Below are 22,966 nucleotides of genomic sequence, written 5' to 3' on the forward strand. Positions count from 1 at the left end.
CGGCCTGCTCAGTTCACGTACGGTTCAGTGCATTGGTACAGAAAAGGTTTAGGCTGTGTTGGTGCAGCATGTATGTGGTGCCAGGGGTGCCAGTGGAGTACATTGCAGGCATATTTAAATGAGGCAAAGTGCCGTTGCTAAAGCAACCTAAATTTAAGTCAACTCTGAGGGTTCATCTGGAGAGTGAATTGGTGATTTGAGTTCTGAGAGAGGACATGGGGTCAGTGTTTGTGCTATCATCCTTCCAGGGAAGAATAAGTACTTGCTCGAATGCATTTTTGGTTGTTGCTTTGCTGCAAATGATTTGCCTTTCTCTTATCTACTGGAGTTGCAAGTTTCAAACTCCCACTTGCATGGCGGCAGCCAGCATAGCTGTGCCGACTGTGGCTATATAGGTTGGCATGTACACTGTTTTAGTATTCTTAATGCTGTATGGGGTGCACTCTGCTCCACGCCATCAGGTGGAGCTTGCGATGGAGCATTCGCTATCTCTCACCACGCGTAGCTGCATAGCTAAGACACCAGCTACTGCCGTCATGTGTTTGTCGTGCAGGGAAGCCAAGTTTCATCAGGAGAGTCAAGAGTCGTGTGAGGGAGACGAACATAAGAGGATGGCGACAGTCTAGTTTCCCCATTACTATACTTTCCTTTGTTAGGAAGTGTCACAGACTAGAAAAAAGTTCCAGTTTGAGCACAGTGCCACCAGATGCCATGACCAGTGCTACCATTCGTGCTTCGCTTTCGGTATTCTGCGAAAACAGTAATGCTAGGAACATGTGCGTACCAGCTAAAGCTGGTCTCGGAGTGCTGCCTCCCACAAGCTCACTCCTGTCTTTGCAACTGCTGCAAGCCCTGTGCGTACATCCTTGCAGAGCTTGTACTCCCGGGTTCCGGCTTGCCAGATCACGACCTACTACTACGTGGGCTTTGCGTACCTGATGATGCGGCGCTACGCAGACTCCATCCGCACCTTCTCCAACATCCTGGTTTACATTCAGCGCACCAAGCACCTCTTCCCAACGCGCACCTACCAGGGCGACCAGGTGCGCACGCTTGTCTGTCTTTTTTCCTTGCTTTCTTTGTTACACATATACTGAGCAGATCTGCTACTTCTTTATTGTGTCCAGCTGAGTAGTGTAAGTACCGTATTTTTTTTTTTTTTTTCGAATAGTAAGGCGCGGCTTTTTCCCTGAATCTTTAGCCTTGAAATCACCCCCGCCTTATACGTGAATTTTGCCTTTAGGTGTTGCTTCACGGCAGCGCGCCACGATGCCGTGAAGCCACACTATAAGGTGATAATCGCGCTGCCATGAAGCAACATCCAAAGGCAAAAATTCACATATAATCCGCACTCCACGTGTTGAAGCTCTCTTCCCCCATACTTCGTGGTCGCCATTTTGCATTTTGGCTGTGTTAGTAATTCAGTATTCCGGCCAATCCCTGCTAAATAATTCGTCGGCTACTTTATATCACCTTATATTAGTTGTGGGGTCTCACACGTGCTCTTGGGACAAAGGAACAACAACACAGTAGTGCAAATAATCAAAAGGGCATTTATTGCACCTTTCATACATTGATACACGCTAGCCGAATTACTACCATTAGAACATTCACATGGGCGCGTGACAAATCGTGGAAGTCCGACTCACCGCGACCGGATAGCGAGCGAATATGTTCGCCTCATGCTATGACACCATCGCCTAGTCGTTCACGTGTACGGTCATGTGAACGGTAGCGCGTTCGAACGATCCGTGTTCGTCCATACCGGTGTCCTGCTCTTAGCCTCGCGAGACGGTCCCGCAAAGCGGGCCGGCGCACGTGTGCAGCGTTCATGCGTGTTCGTCGCCGATCCCAAGCCAAAGAGGAAGCGCCCGCTACCTTTCTCTCCCAAGTCACCCCATCGTTCGGCGGCGTTAGCATCGCGACACTCGCGCCATATCTCGCAATGCGCCGCAACCACCATGACCTCCGCCAGCCCTTACACGAAGAAGCGGGATTACAGGAGACGCGAGCCATGCGGGGGAAACAACATCAGGGGACGCGTGAGAGTCGCGCATCCCTACATAGTATGCACACTTTATTTTTTTCTTGGGTCCTCCAACTGGCACCCTCGCCTTTTAATCGTGACCGCCTTATAATCGTATAAGTACGGTACTCCCCTAGGCTGTAGTAGTTTGTCTGGTGATTGTTATGCGAGGTTGAGGATGTTAGAAGTGTGTACAGAGGGGGGCCCGTTTCATAGTTGCATCTGACAGTTGTTGGCGGCAGTCACTGCTTTTTGGCCTTTTGGCCAAGAACAAGGTGTAGTCACCATTATTAATGAAATGAAACACATTCTGTGCTGTGCCTACAGCACCTAATGTATAATTTTTTATTTACTGAATGTGATACCTCAAATTACTGATGGCAAGCTTAACAGAAAAGCTATACAGTAGAACCCCGCTGTTACGTTCCCTCGTGCTGCATTTTCCCGGCTGTTAAGTTGTTTTCGGCCGATCCCGGCACAGCTCCCATAGAACCCAATGCATTGGTAACCCCACTGTTACGTCGCAACTGTGGGACCGTTCCCGCATCATACGTTGCGAACTGTCACACCGCGCCGGCCCGAGCGGCCATTTTTACTTTTCATGTCGCTTGGCTTGGTTGCTTGATGATGGCATTGGCCACCCAAAGTGCCGGGGGCGACACTTATTGCGTATTTTCGGTTTCCGCTAGCAAAAGTATGGCCCTTGAGATCCGCATTTCCTATCTAAAGATGTTGTCTATGACGCGTTGTGGCCCTTAAATTGGTTTTGGCTCATAGATGTTCCGTATAAAGTCCAAGGGCGGTAACGCCGTCGCCGCGCGCCGTATGCTGTATGTGCGAGTGAAAGCGTGCGAGGGGAGCCAACGACCGCGTCTCGCGTGCGAAAGAAAGAAAAGCAAGGAGGAAGCGCGCCTTCTTCCGTTACACTCGAGGCACCGGCGAGGGAACGCGGGGGAGGGATAGCGGGCAGTGTTGTGCTCTGGCATCATACTGCACGGCGGCGCGTGGTCATGCAGGCCGTATATTGTAAGCGATCTGCGTGAGGGCAGAGTCTACGCAGGGTAGGTGCGTCGGCGGCTCGTAGGTTTGTGCGCCATGTGTTCTCGGTGCTCAGTTTGCGTTGAAGCGATAGACAACAGCACGAAGGTGACTTCACTCGCTTCTGCAGTGACGCTTAAATTCCTCACGCCAGCGTTTGACAGCGCGTGTCCACGCTCATCGAGTGTGATGTGTTCATGTTTGCCTGTGGCCGCTGACACCATGCTTGTTAGTTAGTTAATAAGCGAGTGTTAACAAGTTTATATGGACAATAAAACTACTATTCTTACTTTGTATAGCTTATCGTAATTGATACTTCGGCTGTCGGGTGGAACTACTTTTTTTCGCACGTAAGAATTAAAATAATATTGTGTGCAGTTCAACACTATACTCCCATTTCGCAATTTTTCCTGTTTCCCGGCTCTGGCGTTTTCCGGCTCTTACGTTCTTTTTTTTTTTTTTTTTTTTTTACGGTCCCGTGAAAAACGTAACAGCGGAGTTCTACTGTAGTAGCTTTTTTGACATGCTGGAGCAAAGTTCTTATTGTGAATAGCCCAACAAACCACTTACTAATTAATTAATCACTACGTTAATTTCTAACTCAAGTTACATTTATTTGTTGTATGAATGTACTCTCCCTGGCAGAAACAAGGTGAACAAGTTGCTTTAATTTCCTTTTGTGTAGAATCGTGCTACAGTATTGTTGGCTTAGACAGGATCTACATAGAGAACTAGTTATTCTTTTGGTTGCCCTGGAAGCTATTTGTAAATCATATCATTTCGTGTGTTTTATAGACAATGATTATGGCTTTGTGGGGTTAGACTGGATCTACATAGGAGAACTAGGTTTTCCTGCAAATTAATTGTAACTCCTTAATTCTCATGCTTTATAGACGATGTGCAGTCGTACTCTGGATGAAATAACCTAGTACAGCGCCAACCAAACATGGTGTCAAACAAGACACACCACAAAAAGGCAAACGTCGTGTGAACTGAAATTCAAGCGCGAGAGAGCCTGGGCTTTAGATGGAAGAAGCATTTTACATGCCTCCCTTTATTTAGGCAACATCCGGCGGGCCACGGAGGTAGCTTTCAGAGCAGCATGCCCCTAGGGCTGACTCGTTTGTGTCGCCTTATGCAGATTAACAAGCAGACGGAGAAGATGTACGCCCTGCTGGCCATCTGTTTGACGCTGCACCCACAGCGAATCGACGAGAGCATCCTGTCTCACCTTAAGGACAAGCACGGGGAGCAGATGAACAAGATGCAGCGTGGGTGAGCGCCATGCAACAGTGTTACGTTTACTGGTGCTGCGTGCACGGCTACCGTAGTTTGCCCAGTTCTAACCCACACATTTCTCAAAAAAAGAAAAGAAATGTAACAAGTTGATGCAGAATTCCCACACATTATTTGTTGTGTGAAGCATTTTCGCGGGCAGCTGGTCACACTCGCCCTATGAAGAGTGGGTGCGTGTTAGAATTCTATGAATACTTGTGGTTGCATGAGGGATATGCTTGCATTTTTGGACCACATGGGCAGATTTGGCGCGAAATCTAGAGCGAGCACCTCCCCTTCCTGCTGCCACTCAAACTGGATGAATTCCTACTGTTTGAGTTGGCTTCTGGCCCAACAGTTTTTGTACGAATTCATGTAGAAATGACTAATAAATTAATGGGGGGGGAGGGGGGAAAAGAGAGAGAGAGATCTTCTACACATAGAGAGAGCGATAAAGACTTTATTTCATTTATGAACGAGATTAACGCCAAGGAAGAAAGAAAATTAAGGTTTATTTTCATTTCAAAATGGAAACGAAGACTGACTTGTTAGCTCACCCAGTGACCATCCTTCTGTGGACCATGCCTGTTAAATTGAACTGCAGGGACAAGGGCATCTTTGCTGAGATCTTCAGCGTGGCCTGCCCCAAGTTCCTGAACCCGGTGCCACCACCCCTCACCCCCGCGACAGTCGACAACAAGGAGGCGAGAAACTACGCCAAGGTCAGTTCTTGCACACGTGCACGTAGTCATTGTCGTAGCAGTTGCATTTGTGCTGCAGCTGTGGTTGACTAGTCGTAGACTTGGAAGACTCTTGCTGTAGTGCGCACTATTTATTTCAACTAGCCTTTGTACTTTATAGTCTCGAGGCTATGCTCAATATGTGAAGCACAGTGCAGTCTAATGGTACCTTCGACTGGGCGCTTTTGAGCACTCTGGTGGCATGCTTTACATTTGACAGGTCGAAATCGAGCACTCAGAACGCATTCTCCTGGTTCGTTCAGAGCGTTGCATTCCTCTTAGAGGTTCTGGGAGTGGGATTGAGGTCCGGCTGAATTCCGGATACATAGGTCTCTCGCATTGCTGTCAGAGCAGCTCAGTGTTCGGCTCCGGCGGACTTTCTCTGGCTCCAATCTCGAAGGGGCTCCTCATCACTGCAAACCGAATCAGAAAGCAGTAGGAACCAGTCGAATGTACCATAAGTTGCTGATGGGGAATCTAGAATTCTCACTCTTGATTCGTAGCTTGCCATGCGCTTGTCAAGCTCAGTGCATGCATCTATGGTAGTTCTCTTCAATTTGTCGCCCCGGACTTTCCAGGACTGTCTGAGAAGCTGTGTACGGCAGCACTCATTGGCTGACAACAACGCTTTTTGCAGCCCTGGATGGCAAATGGAAGGTACATAGTGTCTTGTCCAACAGAGCACCGGGAAATTGGTGGTAGCAGTTGAGTGGCAGTGGATAAGGAATCATTATCTGGTTGCTGAGGATGACTCTTCCTATTCTCGCTATTTTAAACAGCTGACTAACTGTGGGTAGCTAAAATGGCTCAACGTGAAGCTGGAAAGTGCCACATTGCTGGCTGTTGCGTTGAACATGCAATGTCAGAATTACTGATGTCACATCTTGGCTGACTGTGACTGGTGTTTTGGCAGCAGATGCATCAAGTAGTTTTTTTCCGCTCTTGTTTTCCTTTCAGGAGCCTCTTCAGCAGCAGCTCAACGTCTTCCTCAGCGAGGTTGAGGGGCAGCTCATAATTCCTACCATCAGGAGGTGAGCCATCAGTTGCTGTGCTGGGAAGGTGGCCGTAATTTCCAGCATTTTACAGGGATACCTCGTTACTACGAATAGTACGACATTAACGACTTTTCAGAAATTCCCTGCTGACTGCTTATAGTTAATGTAAAAATATTACAGTTCTATGAACTTCTGAATACCAAACTTTTCAGGTGTTATTCAGTTTGTTGTCATGTTAACAACGCCTCAGTGCCATGAATTAATCTTCCGAAATATGGGGATTCTTAGATTTCCCTGTATCCTGCACGGCAGCCGGAACAGTAGGCTAGCAGACGCCAGGACGCAGAAGAAAGCAGAATCCGCGGCACGTGGGTTCAGGAAACCTTAGACGGTGTCGGAGGAGAAAAATGCAGGAGGAGACTTTTTTTTTTTTTTTTCTAGTGCAGGAGACGATGACACGTCAGATTTCGAGAGCGCATGCCGCGCCTTAACAAGTGCCATCTTGCAGCAGAGGCGCATCTCTTCCTTCTTTTGCCTTTCTTTGCGCTGCCATACCAGCTACGCGTGTAGAGAAATGTAACGTCTGGGCTCACGGGGATGCCACATGGTCGCACTTTTTGGACGGTGTTGTTTATGTGCGCTTGTGCTTGGCGGTGTCCACCTCGAGCGAGATGGTTGCGGTGTCCATGGCAAGTAATCTGAAAAACTATGAAAATAAATATTGCGCTTTGGAGGCGATATAGAGCTTCCTCTTTGTCGGTAGTTTTCTTGGTGTCAGCGTCTCTATTACGTGCGCTACTCTTATGGTGCTTCGGCGGTGCATGGTGGCGGAATCTATAGCAATAGCACGAGCTGAGAGCAAACAGCAACATTTTCGTGGATGGTTCATACAGTGAGAGCTGATGAACTGATGGGTTACTGGGCAGAATGGTAAATTTTGGGGCTTTCACTATAACGACCTTTCAGGATAAGGAACAATTTGCCACGGTCCCCTGAAGTTCAATATGGAGACTTCACTGTAATTGGCCATGTGCCACACACGTGGGACACGTTTTCTTTTCCTGTTAATGTTTTCCGTTCGTGTGGGACTACAGTGACAAAATACTCTTAACAGTAGTAGCTTATATGGGCCCTTCTTTGGCTCGAATTAATGCTTGCTGTTGGTGCTGAGGCGTTGGCAGGTTGGAAAAAAAAATTCTAACAAATCCACTTCGAGATTCAGTCCTCAATCTGAAGCATGCCAGCCAAATGCTCTGACTGCCAGATTGTACCACTGTGGCTTCTCACTCTACAAAATAATGGGTATACAAAACTTTGTTATAGCGAAGTTGAAGGGGGATTCAAAATTACTTCGTTATGGCCATTATGCCCTTTACTGCATGTGTTCCCAATGGGGTGCACAAATTTAAACATGCATACGAAGAGACGGCTTTGCGGCCCGCAGAACCTGGCCACGTATACAATGAAATTTTAATAAAACAACAAAACAGTCTTCGGCATGTGCAACACACAACTTCTTAACACAGTAGCTGCCTTCTGTTCCAATGTACTGTTGTTTTGTTTCCGCATTTTACATGGCTATTCTACAGCAAACCGCCGAAACAGCCACGCGGCCGAAGTAAACAGCTTGAAAGTGGAGCAGCACATGGCACATAACACAGCGTGCCGACTACGCAGCTGATCCAGACTGATCAGAGCTTTCTACTCGCATGTGGCTCTGCTGTGTGAATGAGAAGGCCAACAAGCCTCGCCGCACCGGCTTGGCAGGGCCGACTAGTGGCCTGCGAGACTACAGCGGCATCGGGTAGATGTCGGAGGCCATGCATAGCTGCACCAGCCTTTGCGTTGCGCCACGGTGAGAGAAGTGGATGCACTGGTCTTTCGCAACACCACGTGCAAGCGGCGGCTCAGCATCGCCATTGCACTTCTCTTTCTGAACAATGCGTGTCGCGCAAGCTGGCGCAGGTTGGTCACAGCTGGGTGGAGCCTCCAAAATTGCATCAGCGAGCGTAATCTCGGAAGCCACGTATATCTGCACAAACCTGCGTGGAGCCACAGAGAGAAGTGCGATGGCGATAATGAGCCGCTGCTTATGTGCAGCTGCCCGGCGTGGTGAGAAACATCGCCGTTGCGTGATGGCATATTCAATGCGAGGACGTGAAAGTTTTCAACTTATGCACCGAATATGTGCTACAGCACAAATACGCAAATTCTTTCTGCCTCAATGCTTCCATTGTTGGTATTTACCAAATCTCTTCCAATTCAATACCAAATCTGTTGGTATTTTGGAAATTACGAAACTTGTGATGCAGTGACTTAACAAGTTTGCTGTTACTGTTTCGTGCGTGAGAAATTTTAGCTGCTTTAGTTGGCCCTTTTGCTCTATGGCTCACATTGTAGCACTTCGGCAACCACGATTTAGTCATCCAGGCGTTGCAACTCTTGGCGTTTGGAGTTACGGTCGTGGAAAATCAGGCTGGTGGCCACGTCCTGTCGATGATTCACCGTTCTGGTGATACATTGGCAAGGACTGCTCCGCCATGGCCGTTCCCAAAAAATTTGCGTCGGTCAAGTCTTGACCGGTGCTGTAATGGATTGGCCGACATTTACTAACCCTTAGTCATGAAGCGTAACTTTATTTTTTCTTAGCCTTCATTTTAGTGTAAAATTTCAGCTGTATTCTACTGCATGGTTATCTTGATTGCATGAAGGTTTTGGAAAATCGGAAGAAAGACGCAGGTTAGTTACCCAGTGGTCATATAGAAAAGCTTGTGCAACTACAGTCGAACCCGGATATATCGAATCTGAAGGGAATCACAAAAAAAAAGTTCGATGTACCGTATATACTCGTGTAAGGGCCGCACCCCTACTTTGAAAGGAGAAATTTCAAAAGAAAGGTTCGAAAAGTCCCGCCAGAACGGTGTAGTTAGTTCAATCGAAACTAGATGGCGCTGCCAGTTTTCCGCTTCCGCCGGTCAAGCCGTTGAGCTGGTTGAGCCAATGCCTCCTAGGTTGAGCCAATGACTTCTTGGTTGAGCGTTGGCGTACGGCGCCATGATTGCTTTGTGTGGTGCATCATTTGCATCGTGTCGCCGGCGAACTGGTGTCACTCCGTCAGTAGTAGTGAGCCCTGTTTGAGCTAGCGCAGGTGACGGAAGATGGGCCTGCATTTGAGATCGTTCACTGCTTCATTTAAACTGCAAGTGACTGAATATGCCGGGGAGCAGGGCAAGCGAGAAGCTGGACGCAAGTACGACGTAGACGAGAAGCGCCTGCGTTACTGGATAAAGCAGAAAGATGCCCTCGCCGCTACCAACAGGAGCCGAAAGGCCTTGGCCGTTATTCCTGGAGGGCTAACGAGTGTGCTGCAGCCGCTTGACGTCTGCATTAACCGTCCTTTCAAAATGGAATTTCGCCGATGCTACTCGGAATGGATGGCTGGAGGCCATCATGAGAAGACCCCTACGGGACGGCTGAAGCGGGCATCGCTCCAACAAGTGTGTGCGTGGCGTGCCGTGTCATTGGAAACAGTTGCGAAAAGCTTCAAGGTGACTGGAATTTCGAACAGCATGGACGGTACTGAGGATGATTGTCTCTGGGGGGATGCAGACGCCGAGGCAAGCTCTTCCGAGGGCGAGGACAGCGATGGCAACATGGAATCGTAATAAAAACATTCCTGGCATGTCATTTGTGACTCTCTTGCACACTTCTACTGCTGCGGAAACAGTATAGACCTTTGGCGAGCTGTCGTCGGCCAGATTCGTGTAAGGGCTGCACCAAGCAAAAATTTCGAAAGAAAAAGTGCGGCCCTTACACGAGTATATACGGTATATAGGTAATGCGATATATCAAATAAAAATTTTATACAAATCGGACATAAATGTAGGCTGATGACAATGACAAATATTTTCAAGGGAATTTTATTGCTTTTTGTTTTACGGTAATAATTCGTTATATGTGGGTTTGATATATCCGGGTTTGAGTGTAGTAGTAGGTGCGTTGTGGTGCTTGTACTTGTGCAGTGCTTGCTAGGATCACTTGCACTTGTCTATCTGATAAGCTCATATCTTTGTATGAAAGCATAAATGTCATCATGTGAGTATCCATAGTGCCTGAGATTTAGGTTAGTTAGCTCTTTCTCAAGCGGGACATCACTTGGTATTTGTGCTTGTTCAACTTATTTATTCATATGAATAAATAAATAATTCACGTTCTTTTTCCCCCCTCTATTCTTGCAGCTTCCTGAAACTGTACACTACAATGCCTGTCTCAAAACTGGCAAGCTTCCTTGAGGACAGTGATGTGAGTCAGCGCAGAATCTTCCTTCCTCTGCTTTTGTTCTATACAGCAAAAACAGTAAAAATAAACACTTGGTCTTTTCTTCTCATCTGCGCAGGTGAAGACCAGGAACTACCATTGTCACCTCCTCAGCTTCAAGGTGAGTGCAGTGGCAGTCGTAAGGCTTATGTTTCTTAAGACACTCTCTGCTATTGAAAGCTTTTTATTGGAATCAATGGAGATCGTGATTGAACCCAGTGAAAATTGCGGGGCTGTGAAGTGTATGCTACTAATTTCTTGCAGTAGTGTTGCAGTAGGTCAGATAAGAGATTCTGCTTCAGCATCAATGCATAACCACACTCGGGTTTAGCCTATGTGTTACGCTATGTCTGATGCGTCTGTACCTTTGATGTCTCGGGAATGCAAAGGTACACCTTTATCAAAATGGTACACTTCCACGGTAACTTAGCATGCATGGTAGCAGACCTTAGTGCATTGTAAGCTTCGTGGAATTACGAGGCAGCAAATAGGGCATGATCAATGCTGTTCTTTCTGCCTTAAGCAATCAACAACAGAAAAAGTAGACAATCACTCTGTAAAGTTAGTATGCTTTGCATCATTTATGGGTTAACAAAGAGACTGCCGTTAACCATATGCCAGTTTGTGCCTGAGTTCTCTCACTTTTATTTTCGTTTTCTGATATATTACTTCACCTGCTTCTTCACATTATCACTTGCAGCACAAAATGAAGAATGTGGTCTGGACCAAGGGCTCCAGCAGCTTGGACGGCGAATTCCAGTCCGGCTCAGATGTTGACTTCTTTATTGACAGGGTGAGTTTATCTTGTGAGAACACATCCCTTGACCTTTTGCGAGGGATACCAGTTAAGTTTGTGTGCTGCAACATACCAGTTGTGTTAGGCTACAAGTATGCATTAAAAAAGTGTTTTTCCTTAAATCAAGGTTCGTTATACTGTTAAACCTTTATATAACTTTATTGATGGGAAAAAAATATGATTATTATTATTATTAATATTATATAATGGAATTTATTGTAGCAAAGGTTTCAATATAACGAAGTACTGAACCTTTTATAACGAAATTGCATTGCTGCTACGAAGGAATACAAAGACGACAAAGTTGAGGGCAGGTTGGCACTCGTCTCCATTGCTAGCGCAGCCATAGGTGCGCATGGCTGTGCACATACGCCGCTCGCACGCCCTTTTTTAGAGGTAATCTGCCGTGTGTGTAAAGACTGGACGAGCTGAAATGGCGTGGCATCGTGCGCTGTCTACCTACGCGTTTAGTGCTGCAGGTTGCGTAATCCCGAGTTTCAGAGACGCATTGAAGTAAGAGGCAGACAAAAAGTTTCCTCCCCGCTGCCGCCGCTTATTGTGATAGCATCGTCCCACTGTGGGCGACACTATCAGCCGTGGGGGCGGAATTGACACAAAAGCGTGGCTGGCTTCGCTTCGTACCATTGGTGTGAAGATATCGTCAACGCGGCATGAAACCGTATTTTTCATCGCCGACTCTCAAATTTAACAAAATTAGTATTTATTTACTTTTTCTCGTTCAAATTTGCTTTTTCCAATTGCCCAATAATTCGGGAAATATTGCAGCCCCTTCCATGCAAGAAAAATCAATTGGAGACTGTACTTATTTGCATGAATGATTGAACTTCGATTGTACCATATAATGAAATTTCGATGTAATGAGGCAAATTGCTGATGTTACTGACTTCGTTATTCAATGCTTAATTGTATTGAGGTTTGACTGTATTGGCTTTTATGCCTAGTTTTGGGCCTTCAGTAGTTTTGGCAATGGTGCAAAATCTCTATCTCAAGTTACTAATAGTAAGAGATGTTCCACCTTACTTTGTCTCTTTTGTATTTCATTTGCCTGGGATAGTATGACCCGGCTATCCACGGTCAAGTCATCCACATGTGTCAACTTGCACATTTGGAGTTACGCCCGTGGGAGATCAATCCTTTGGTTGCGACTTACTGATGAGTCACCGTTCTGGTGACCCATCGGTGATGACTGCCATTGCGAAGGTCGCTTCAGAGAGTTGGCACCAAGCTTTGTTTATGGCTGGTGCCTTAGTACAGTGACCAACATATATGTTTCACAAGCGGGGACAAAATTTAGCGGAATCTGCGAGCTTTTGCCAAACTGCATTATTGTGCCTTCTGACAGAGCAAGAACCTGGTATTTTGTATCAGCAGGCACACGAGCACGAAAGGACATGCATGCATAATGCCATGTCATGACAACAAACGCTTGCTTCATCAGAGGGTGCAAGATTTTGGCACATGCTCACAGATTCTGCATACTGTTGTCTTCGCCTGCATAGTACACTTCTCGTTGAAATCTGTTACCCCCATATTCACAAATGCACCTTAACTTGAAGCCCGTGCTTAGCGTGGTCTAGATGACACCTGGCATGAACGTGCTCAAGACACTCACAGTCTTTCCTTCGCCGCTTTCATGTTGGTCGTAATATCGACGAAGTGAAGTATGGGGTTCAAGTTAAGTGCATTTATGAATACGGAGGTTGGCCTGAATTCCCTGATAAGCCAAACATATTGGGGATGTTAGTTGCGAGACCTGTATATTCAGTGCATTTCTGTGATGCTGCACTGTACTACTAAATTGGTGAACAGGTTTCTAACCTCCCTACGTGTTTGTCTTCAGGGTAGTCTACTGAATGTACAGGTGGGTCCATTGTTAAAGGGAACACGCAAGCATCTGGCTCACATCTTTCAGGCGCTGCAGTTGCTGCTGCATGTGGAAGTACTGTCGATGCACTGCGCAGGTAGATGGAGAAGAGCTAGCTCCTTCATCCGAGTGTCATGTGCTGCAAAGTTGGATGTTTCCAGGCTTCCCGCACTGAGAAATTCACTCGTGCTCCCGTAATGTGTGTTCCCTTGAACAATGCACCTAGCTGTACCTTTCCTACTCAAGTACCAAATAACCCTCAACCTAACAGTATGAGAACGAGATGAATGTAGAAGACTTGTAAACCCAAGTCATTCTATTTTTCTATGCCAGACTGCTTCACGTTTGTTTACTTCCTCGTATGCTTGTTTTTTCTTAGTGCTGATTCACCTGAATGATATTTCTGCACTGGACTAGGCTGATGCAACTAGTTTTGAGGTTATTTACATGCAGCATGGGTACCTTGAATGAAAGTTGTTGAGCTTTTCTCTCTCTCTCTCTCTCTTGCCGTCTCCTTTGCAGGACATGATACATATAGCTGACACCAAGGTGGCCAGGCGCTACGGTGACTTCTACATCCGCCAGTACCACAAGTTCGAGGAGGTGAGCCAAGCCAAGCTAATCTGGAGCTTGAGGCCTTAACCACCTCTCCAGCAAAGGCTCACTTGCTGGCATTCAACACTGCTTTGGCTTTGCATAGCAGAGACAGCAGGCAGGGTAGAAGAGGCATGAGGAACCTGAGAGTGAACTCGCAGGCAGGCCTGTGGAATGAATCAGTCCAGCAGCCTTCATCGCGACTCGGATGCCATATCTCAAATGTGGCTCGTCTAGCTGTGAACAGCTGTAAATGGCTAGTTCTGCAGGTTTCAGTGTTCACTATGTGGGTTGCACATAGCGGACACTTCTGAAGGTGGTACTTGGAAGAGTGTATTTTCGAAATTCTTCTTCATTGTTTCGCAACTCTTGTTTTAACTCCTTGAATTGTGCGGAAGCCGTTAGTACTATAGTATCATGTATAGCAAAACATGGGAAACTGACTTTTCTCAAATTACTTCTGAAAATTAAGTAAAGGAATAACAACTTACTTAATGTTATAATCAAATGAGATAAACAAAAATGAACCTTATATTAGAAATAAGGACACAGAATTAGTATATGAGTTTTCAGTGCCATAACTCAAAGAATAAAAATTTTGAAAATGTTTGACCTACGAGACCGTGCTCAAGCAAGTCTGTTTTCAGCCTGCTTTGAGGGAGTGCACTCGAGGTTCCACTTCCACTTTTGTTGAATGTGATTGTAGTGCTGCTCTTTAATTACCTTTAGAATTCACAGTTTTAGAGTTCAAAAGCCTTATGGCACTGGCATCCATGGTCCAGTCATCCAGGCATTGTACAACGAATGCTTGGCGTTACAACCGTGGGAAATTAATTCGTTGAGCATGTCACGCTGGCAAGTTATCGTTCTGGTGACGTGTCAGCGCAGACTTTCAATGCAAATGTTGCCTCGCAAGGTATGGCACTGTGTGTTGTTTCTCAACGGTGCCTCGTGTGGCGACAGACATTCATCCTCTCCTAGCCGGCTGTAGAAATTTCGCGACGTACCAAACTTGAGCTCCAAGGTCCACCGGAAAGTTAATCAGCCACTCTGGCAAATCTTTTGCATATGCAGTAGAATCTCGTTATACTATTCTGCATAATACGTTTTTCGTGGTAATACTTATCCTTTTCGTTTCCCGATAATACGATTTGCTTGGATAATACGTAGGATGATACGGATTTTCGGATGATATACTTTATTTTACGGTCCCCGTCAAGATCGTATCAACGAGATTCCACTGTATGAGTCTGTACGTCCTCATGTTACTTCATTCATATGCAGGCGGTGCAACTGGGAGTTCTGTGGTTTCAGAGATCGGACATGAGCACTCATGGTTTCTGCCTTCAAACATATGTCTTACTGTCCACCCTGTGTTTGCCACTCATCATGTCACCGCAGGAGTAGCAACAGTGGTGCCGACACCTTGTGAAGCTGTTGTTTAAACAAAGGCATGCGAAAAAAAACATTGTTTTTGTGCGGCGCTTAGTCCACGCCATTATGCAAATACACCTGGCGATTATGAAGATTCCGGTGGTGACGTGTATTGCGTGGCCCCTTTAGTGTTTGAGGATGACAATGAAGTCTTAAGGACTCTTTATGACCAACCGTGTTCGACTTGGCTACTACCATAAGAGTTTTGGCAGTGTGATAGATGATTTTCCGTCGCCATTTTCTCCCATTTCAATATTTTGACCAGTTGATAAATTAATTTGTCATAGTTCGGACGCCCAGACGAATATGGCCATGGTCATGGCCAGGTTTGCCCTTCCAATACTCAGTCCCCTCCCCCTCTTTATTTTATGGCACATCAGACATTTCATGCTACATAGAAGCTGGTTCATCTCCATCAGTTTTTTTCCTATTCATAATTCAAGTATCCATACATCTCTTCACCTCTCGAAGTACGGACGGACCACTGCCACACTGTTTCTGCATGGCTGCCCTGCCATGACAGAGTACTGAGACATTTGCTCCACTAGCAGTCAGAAGTTTAACTTACAAGGTCTTTACGTATTTAGATGACATCTCCATAGATGGCACAACAGGTACACAATGTTATTTTTTGCACGAGTTGCTTCTGGAGAGGCAGGGAGTGCGCTGAAAACACATAACGAGCATATACCTATACTTGGGGAGCGGCAGGGGCTGTGTGAAGGTGGGTGCCGGAGTTTTCTTGGGAGTGGCAGTCAAAGGGTTAAAGAGATGCAATGAGAAAATGTCGACGTATACGTGCACATCAGCGCCTGTAATTGGTTCATCACAAGAGCCCGAATAACTTATATTGAGACAGAAAATTGTGAGGCATCATTTACACACATTCCTCACCATGCAGACGTTGATATTTAGTTGCAATCCAGATGGACAATAGATTTAAGTCACAGGTGGTTCATGCAATACCGCTGAACAAAAGCATTAAAGTACAAGATCATGTTACTTCTAATTGTCTTCCGAGATTGTGTTGTGGTTGCAGTTTCAAGCTCACAAAATTTGAAATCATAATTTGCTGATTGTAGTTAAAATGGTTGCTTGAACAAAACATGCTTGCTGTGTTTCGATGTTATTTATGAACAATTTTTTTTTGTGTGTGTCTGTGTCTTTCTCTGTTCCAGCTGTACCGGACTTTGAGTGGTCTGCAGATGTGAACGAAAACCTTCAGCACTGCCACGTGGAATTGAGAACCGTTTGGATAATAAAGTTGAAAAAAAAAAAAAAACGCCAGTTGTGCTGGTTTTCATGTTTGTCGCTGTACTACTATAAGCCTATCTCCTTTTAAGGCAAGGTATGTATTTAGACATAATCTTTCCGATGCTTTTCACTGCATGCTTAGAAGAAGTATTTGAGCTACGATCGAGCTTAGGTACATCAAATTTATATATATTTCGAATTATCAATATATCACGCTATTTTGCAATCCCCTTCGAGTTTGACATATCCAGGTTCGACTATATTAGGCTGAGAAGGATTACGAGTGAGGATCAACGGCAAATACCTCGGCAACCTATGGTTTTCAGATGACACTGTCCTGTTCAGCAACACTGGAGATGACTTGCAACGAATGATTGAAAATCTTAGCTGACAAAGAGTAGGGTTGAAGATTAATATGCCGAAGACAAACGTAACATTCAATAGCTTGGCAAGGGAATGAGACTTCATGATTGGCAGTAGGCATGTAAAATCAGTGCAAAATTACCTTTATCTAGGCCAGTTACTCGCAGGAGACCCTGATCATGAGAAAAAAAAATTCTGAGTAAAAATGGGTTGGGGAGCATACTTCGGGGCCTTATGAAGGCGTGACTGGCAGCCTATTGCTATACTTGAAAAGAAAAAAAGCCACGGTTTCGCTCGAAAGGCGAAACATCGATTGCGACAGCAAATTAGTAAACAGCTACAGAAGTAAGGATAGTAGTTTTATAGGCATGTAAAGTTGCAAACTTTCTCTTGCTAAATTAACAAGCATGGTGTCGGTGCGCACAGGCAAACATGAACACAACGCACTCGATGACCACGAACACTCGCGGTCGCAACGCTACATGGCGTGAGCAAGCGCGGCAGCAGCAGCGAGCGCAGTGACCGTTCTGTGTATCGCTTTACGCAAACTGAGCGGCGAGGACATAGCACGCACAAAGGTATGACTCTGCCCCCAATGCAGATCGCTTTGAAGATATGGGCCGTGCGATACGCAGTTGCCGCCGATCGAAGTAGAACGCCCCCTGCCTCCACACCCACTGATGCATCGCGCGCGACAGAAGAAAGCGCGTTGCGCGCGCGAGATTGAGCCGCGATCGTTGACTCCCCTCGTACATACGGCGCGCGCGGCAACGGTGTTATCGCCCTTGGACTTACGGCACATCACGGCGACGACGACGTCAAAAATGCGCCTTGAGTGTCCATATATAATTGTTATCCAGGAAGATAGTGATGTGGATACGGTAGCTGATATTCTAGTAGCTATTTAAAAGGGGCAAATTGGAGTCAGGCAGACCATGTAATGCGTAGGCGAGGATGGGTGCCAAGAGAATTAAGGGAAGACGAAGATGGTGGAGAATTAATTGGATGGTATGATATGGGTGGGGTCAGCTGGCATACAAGATAAAGGCAATGGGGGATCACGGGGAGATGCCTTCATCCTGCAGTGATATAAAAAAAAAAAGAAAAAATGTCGCAGTTTTGCCCGAATGGTGAAGCATTGTGATAGCAAGAGAGAGAGAGACAGAAGAAAGGGAAAGGCAGGGAGGCTATTAATTGTGATAGCAAATTATTAGAGAGCTACACAAAGTAATGTTCGTGTAGTTTTATCAGCTATATAAACTGCTGTAAACATTCGCTTACCAACTAAATTATATAGCATGGTGCCAATTGGCCGCACAGACAAACACGAACACATCTCGCTCGACGACCGCGAACTCTCGCTGTCGGAACGCTGGCGGTATGAAGAGCGTGGCACCAAGCAGCGGTGAATGAATTCCCCTTCGTGCGGCCTCTCGCTTGAACGCGAACAGGCGTGCAAGAGCACAGTGCACACGAAGCCATCGGTTATCTCAGGTCGCTTAGCCTTCAAGCCCACTGCTAATTACATCCAAGATAGGGCGCGCTAATCTACCCCTACCCCCCTACCTCCTAGCGCCATGCACTTCTCCCCGCACCCTCCTTTGCCTTTTGCGCGCACAAGACGCCGTCGCATCAAGCCACCATTCTTCGTGGCTCACCCTCGGACCTACAGCATATGGCGCGCAGCCGCAATCCTTATTGGGAGTTGATACGGAACCTCACGGCGACGTCTACAACGGCGGAAATTCGCCTGGAGTGCCCATATAATTACTATCGCAATAATTTGCACATGTTGCCTATAGCTGTAATTAATGCACAAAAAGTACATGGATTTAGATTAGTAAAATTTTGACTTTTTTTACTAAAGCCATTGGGAGTTATACAATCAACAGTGTTCTGTCCCTTCTGCCACATCCATCATCTGGCTCAATCGCTGACAATATTTATGCATTCTGGTCAGTGTCAGCAGTTTTAGATAGACTGCAGTTTATGTTACATCGTCCATTGACGAATGACTTTCGATTAGAATTGGCCACGGTTATCTGGAACTCTTGGGGGAGGGGAATCACAGGTTTATCTTCAACTATTTGGGAAGTGGGCCTGTGTTGTGCAGTTGACAATTTCAGAGGCTGTTCTCCAGATGTACTACGAGAGTACAATTTCAGCAAACGTAGCGTGCATCGCGAATCGACAAGGCAACATTCTGACAATCCCACCAGCAAATACGAAAGTGCAGTAGAAGCAAGGAGAGGTGAAACATTGGACCATTTCGGTTAAAATATTCCATCACAATGTTGTCGCAACTTATGTGCTTGGCATGCTTAAGTCATTACAGTGTTAGCCACTTGTCAGTAAAATAACAAAATTCTATCTGGTGACAACACATCTAACATTTTAATACGCAGATATTTCAAGAGCGCTTGGCATTGTGGGTTATCTTTGAAAACAGCTAGGAGAGAGGGGGGCTGAGTAGTGGTGCAGTGCAGCAGAGGAAGTGGGTGCAGCCAGCAGTACATCAGCATCAAGTGACAGTGTCGGTGCTGAAGGAAGTACTATGCTTGGGTGATGCATGTCATCAAGGCACCACGCTGACTGAATCAACCACAAAGTTCAGGTTGCACTGGGTGGATAATTCTGTCCTATGGCTGTATAAAGTGACTGCAGCAGTGACGATATCACTCGCCAAGATGCCTCTCAAAAAAGCAGTCACGTTTGAAAAGGCAGCGGCCACTACTTAGAAAAGGAAGTGGCCTGCTTAGAAAAATGAGCGCAGAAACGTTCAAATGCACCACTTGCTCAAAAGTCACCTAATTCACCTCTCTCAGGTGACGTGAATTCGTGAATTTTTCTTTAGCTTTCAACAAGTGACATAGTGAAAAGGGTAATAATATGATAGAGTAAAAGTGAAAGTATTGCCACACACATTTAATCTTTAGTAATACATAGCGAATCCTTTAAACTAGAAAAACTACAATGGGAGATTTAGGCACACTGAATTGAATTTTATGCACTTAGGCTTTGTTCATATTATAGGCACAAAGCTACGACAAATTTACAAGCCCAAATTTTGCTACAAGGGGGATGGTCTGGCCTAACTGTGCACCTGTCCTGCTAATGATCCTGTTGTGGCAGTTGAATGCAGCAGCGGCATCAGTAACCTAAACAATTAAAAGTAGCTGTCGGTATTTATTGTCAGTGCAGTAAACAGTTATGTAGTGCATTGAAATCGAAAATAGGAGAGCTTGCATATTTCTACCAAGGCAAGCCAGTGAAATGAAGCAAGTTTATAACATTAGCTTCGCTTGGCGTTGGCAGGAGACAATTGTGGCATGGATTTCAGTCTATCGATGCTACCGACTGCTACAACATGGCTATACTAGCAGATGAAGCCAGTCACTGCTTTGTTCACATCTTCTAAAATGCTTTTCAAGCATACCTCTTCTGTTCTTACGAAATCAGTAATAGAATTCTGTTGAGGTTCCGTCACAGAATCAAGAAAAACATGATAGCTTGGTAGTTAAATTTACTTTTTGATCAGGAAGTGCGTCAGTCTAGCTGCCTGTATTAGATGCTTGACAAGCCAGAAAGGAAATGAAAATGAGACTGTTCCTCACAAAGCCGTCCTGAAATGCCAGCACTAGCTCCATGCGACGTAGATTTCAACAGCATATGCTCGGGATTACATTAAACATGCACCAATAAAGAGGAATTTATTTATGTTTGATGGGTTTTAATAACTTACCTTAATAAAATAAACTTACCGCAATGCCTGTAGTAGCATTTTTGACACACCTGAGCGTGACTTCGCCTTGTGGATAGTTTTGCAAACCAATTACTAATTACCATACCAATTATTATTTAGCCAAATTAAATTTCATTACACATTTTTTGTACGAATGAATTCTCCATCACCAGATATAAAGGTAAACAAGTTCTGCTTTTTCTTTTTCCCGATAGATGCTCGGTTTTCTAGGGTTAACTTTAACCACTTGCCATTCTTAAAAGTGCCATTGAAAGCGTTATTGCATTCTGCCTTCACCCCCGTCGGAAAGCATTTGAAAATTTTGGGAACTTATCCTTCATAAAAACAGCCAATACTTGAAAACGCTGAGAAACTCATGTCATGCACAGCATCGAAGCTGCAGGCTGGATGTAAAATTCAAAGTAGACAAGCTTCGTTTATGTTTTCTTCACTAATCAACACATTTCAGTCAAAGAACAGTGAACAGAGGCTCGAAGGAATGCCTCAGCAGACTAAACTAATTGGATATTTACCTTGAGAGTCCATTAATATTTGCTGCAATGTTTACTCGCAGCGCACTTTCTTCTGCTGCAACCACCAGCAAGTACTGAACTTCATTAAAACTGGGATCGTTCAGAATGAGCAGTGATTATAAAGCTCGATATTGTCACAGATGTACCCAATTAGAAATTTTTCATCTGAGCTTGTGTCATGGCCATTGTCGAGGGAAACAATGCCACATGAATTTATAAAATCCTATTTGTACAAACACCTCTTGTTTCACACTGACAGCGTCCCATGAGGTACAATCATCTTTGCCAGGTGAGACAGTAAAGGGTGGTGCAAGTGAACATCAGAAAATAAACATACAATGTGTTACACCAATTGAGCTACATGTATTGTTTTTCAAGCACATGAACCACCTTTTGACAGGTTCACCCTCCACGTTGAGCCAGCACGTGCCTTAAGCAAGTGCATTTTGCATCCAGGGAAGAAAAAAAGTAGATTATCCACCTTTTACATCCACAATGGGCCATTGAAGAAAAGCCTGCACATTTTGCAAGCGCATTTTGAAAATGTTTTATCACTGAATATTATCTACCGAGTACACAGTCGACAGCAAAAGTTTACGGACTGAGAGATGAGCCAAACAGCATGTTTGACACTTCCAATGCATCAACCACCGTCGAGAGCAGCACTGGACCGGAGATGCGTCTTCTTGATTGACGGCATGTCAATTTTCTTGCTTGGTGCAAGACACTTCTGTTTGTTATTTCCCACACAACAGAGCTCATTGGAAGCCATACCGATGCACTTCTGTCTGGGCAGCAGTGCCATTGGAACTGATATCAGCAGTGTGCTGTGAGCTGACTTCGTGCTGCTAGGCAGGACGCTTTGCACGAGAATAAGAAAGAAGTATAAAAACGTCTCGCGTCACATAAAAACTGACGCGTCGGCAATCAACAAGTGGACACATTTCCATCCTGGTGGCACTGTCAATGGCAGGTGTCACAGAGAGGTAATTCGGCACACACTTGTGCAATCCGCAAACTTTTGCTCTTGACTGTACATTGAAAATGCCATTTTCAGTGCAATTTTGATGCTTGATGCACCTTTGTTGCTGTTGCCAAATGTCACTATCGGGTACTGCTACTCGCACAGTGCAGTGCACATAATTACAGTAGAACCTCGCTGATACATTCTCGCTTAATACGATTACCCGGCTCCTACGTTCGCAATCACAAAAAATAAACATAACCCCATAGAGGAATGTGTTAATACGTCCCGGTTAATACGTTCCCGGAAAATACGATTATTCGGCAGCAACGTTCAGCATTGCGGCAAACTGTGGTCGTATGATACGTACTGCAGCGAAATATTTTCATGCAGGTGTGCAAAAAGGCTGCTCTCATGTGCTTCCTTCTGCGCCGCAGTGTTGGCCGAGACGTCGGCACGTACACGCGTGTTCCGGCGCGACTCAGAAACGGCGACCTTGCCATTTGAGAGAGTGAAATTTTCGCCGCGGTATTATTTCTTTTTTATTTCTCCGCACGGTGTTGATGGGTCTCTCCTAAGCTTTTGCTTTATGGCGGTGTCGGAGCAATGCCAGTCGGAGGTGCCGCCACCTGATTTGGCGTGCTCCTGAGAGCATTGTTGGTGCGCGGTTGTGTTCGAATTAACCGTCGCAAATGCTTTCGCTTTCGAATTACTGAGCTTTCTCGCCCATTGGAATACACATAACTTTGACGGGACAACAGCGTCAGTTCGAGTTACCGAGATTCAACTGTAACTATGTTTTGCAAGAAATAAATGTTTTCTGCCCTTGCACCTCAATATGGGCTTGTCAGCTTCAATATTTACTGGATTCGGATCGTACGTTTATTTTTCGCGTATTTTTTGAAAACATATCAACGAGGTTTTACTGTATATTAATGTTCCCACTGTAAACTGCCATCTCTCAGATACAGAAAGCATGCAAGTGAATAACACCACACTGGTCTCTGGTC

General features: G+C 45.4%; 1 protein-coding gene across 5 annotated transcripts in view; it reads left to right on the plus strand.

Annotated features, from left to right (window-relative positions):
* LOC119453529 (eukaryotic translation initiation factor 3 subunit L) overlaps positions 1 to 16,382 on the plus strand; it is a 33,481-nt gene extending 17,099 nt beyond the window's left edge. For all 5 annotated transcript variants that reach the window (XM_049668229.1, XM_049668226.1, XM_049668227.1 and 2 more), the window contains exons 11-19: positions 873 to 1,043; positions 4,206 to 4,339; positions 4,944 to 5,061; positions 6,037 to 6,110; positions 10,313 to 10,376; positions 10,471 to 10,512; positions 11,092 to 11,184; positions 13,595 to 13,675; positions 16,279 to 16,382. In XM_049668229.1, the coding sequence (XP_049524186.1) occupies positions 873 to 1,043; positions 4,206 to 4,339; positions 4,944 to 5,061; positions 6,037 to 6,110; positions 10,313 to 10,376; positions 10,471 to 10,512; positions 11,092 to 11,184; positions 13,595 to 13,675; positions 16,279 to 16,311 (810 nt within the window). In that variant the 3' untranslated portion in view covers positions 16,312 to 16,382. The remainder of the gene's footprint in view (positions 1 to 872; positions 1,044 to 4,205; positions 4,340 to 4,943; positions 5,062 to 6,036; positions 6,111 to 10,312; positions 10,377 to 10,470; positions 10,513 to 11,091; positions 11,185 to 13,594; positions 13,676 to 16,278) is intronic.
* The last annotated feature ends 6,584 nt before the right edge of the window (positions 16,383 to 22,966 follow it).

The sequence above is a fragment of the Dermacentor silvarum genome, chromosome 5, assembly GCF_013339745.2.
Source record: "Dermacentor silvarum isolate Dsil-2018 chromosome 5, BIME_Dsil_1.4, whole genome shotgun sequence".
NCBI classification, from domain to species: Eukaryota; Metazoa; Arthropoda; class Arachnida; order Ixodida; family Ixodidae; genus Dermacentor; species Dermacentor silvarum.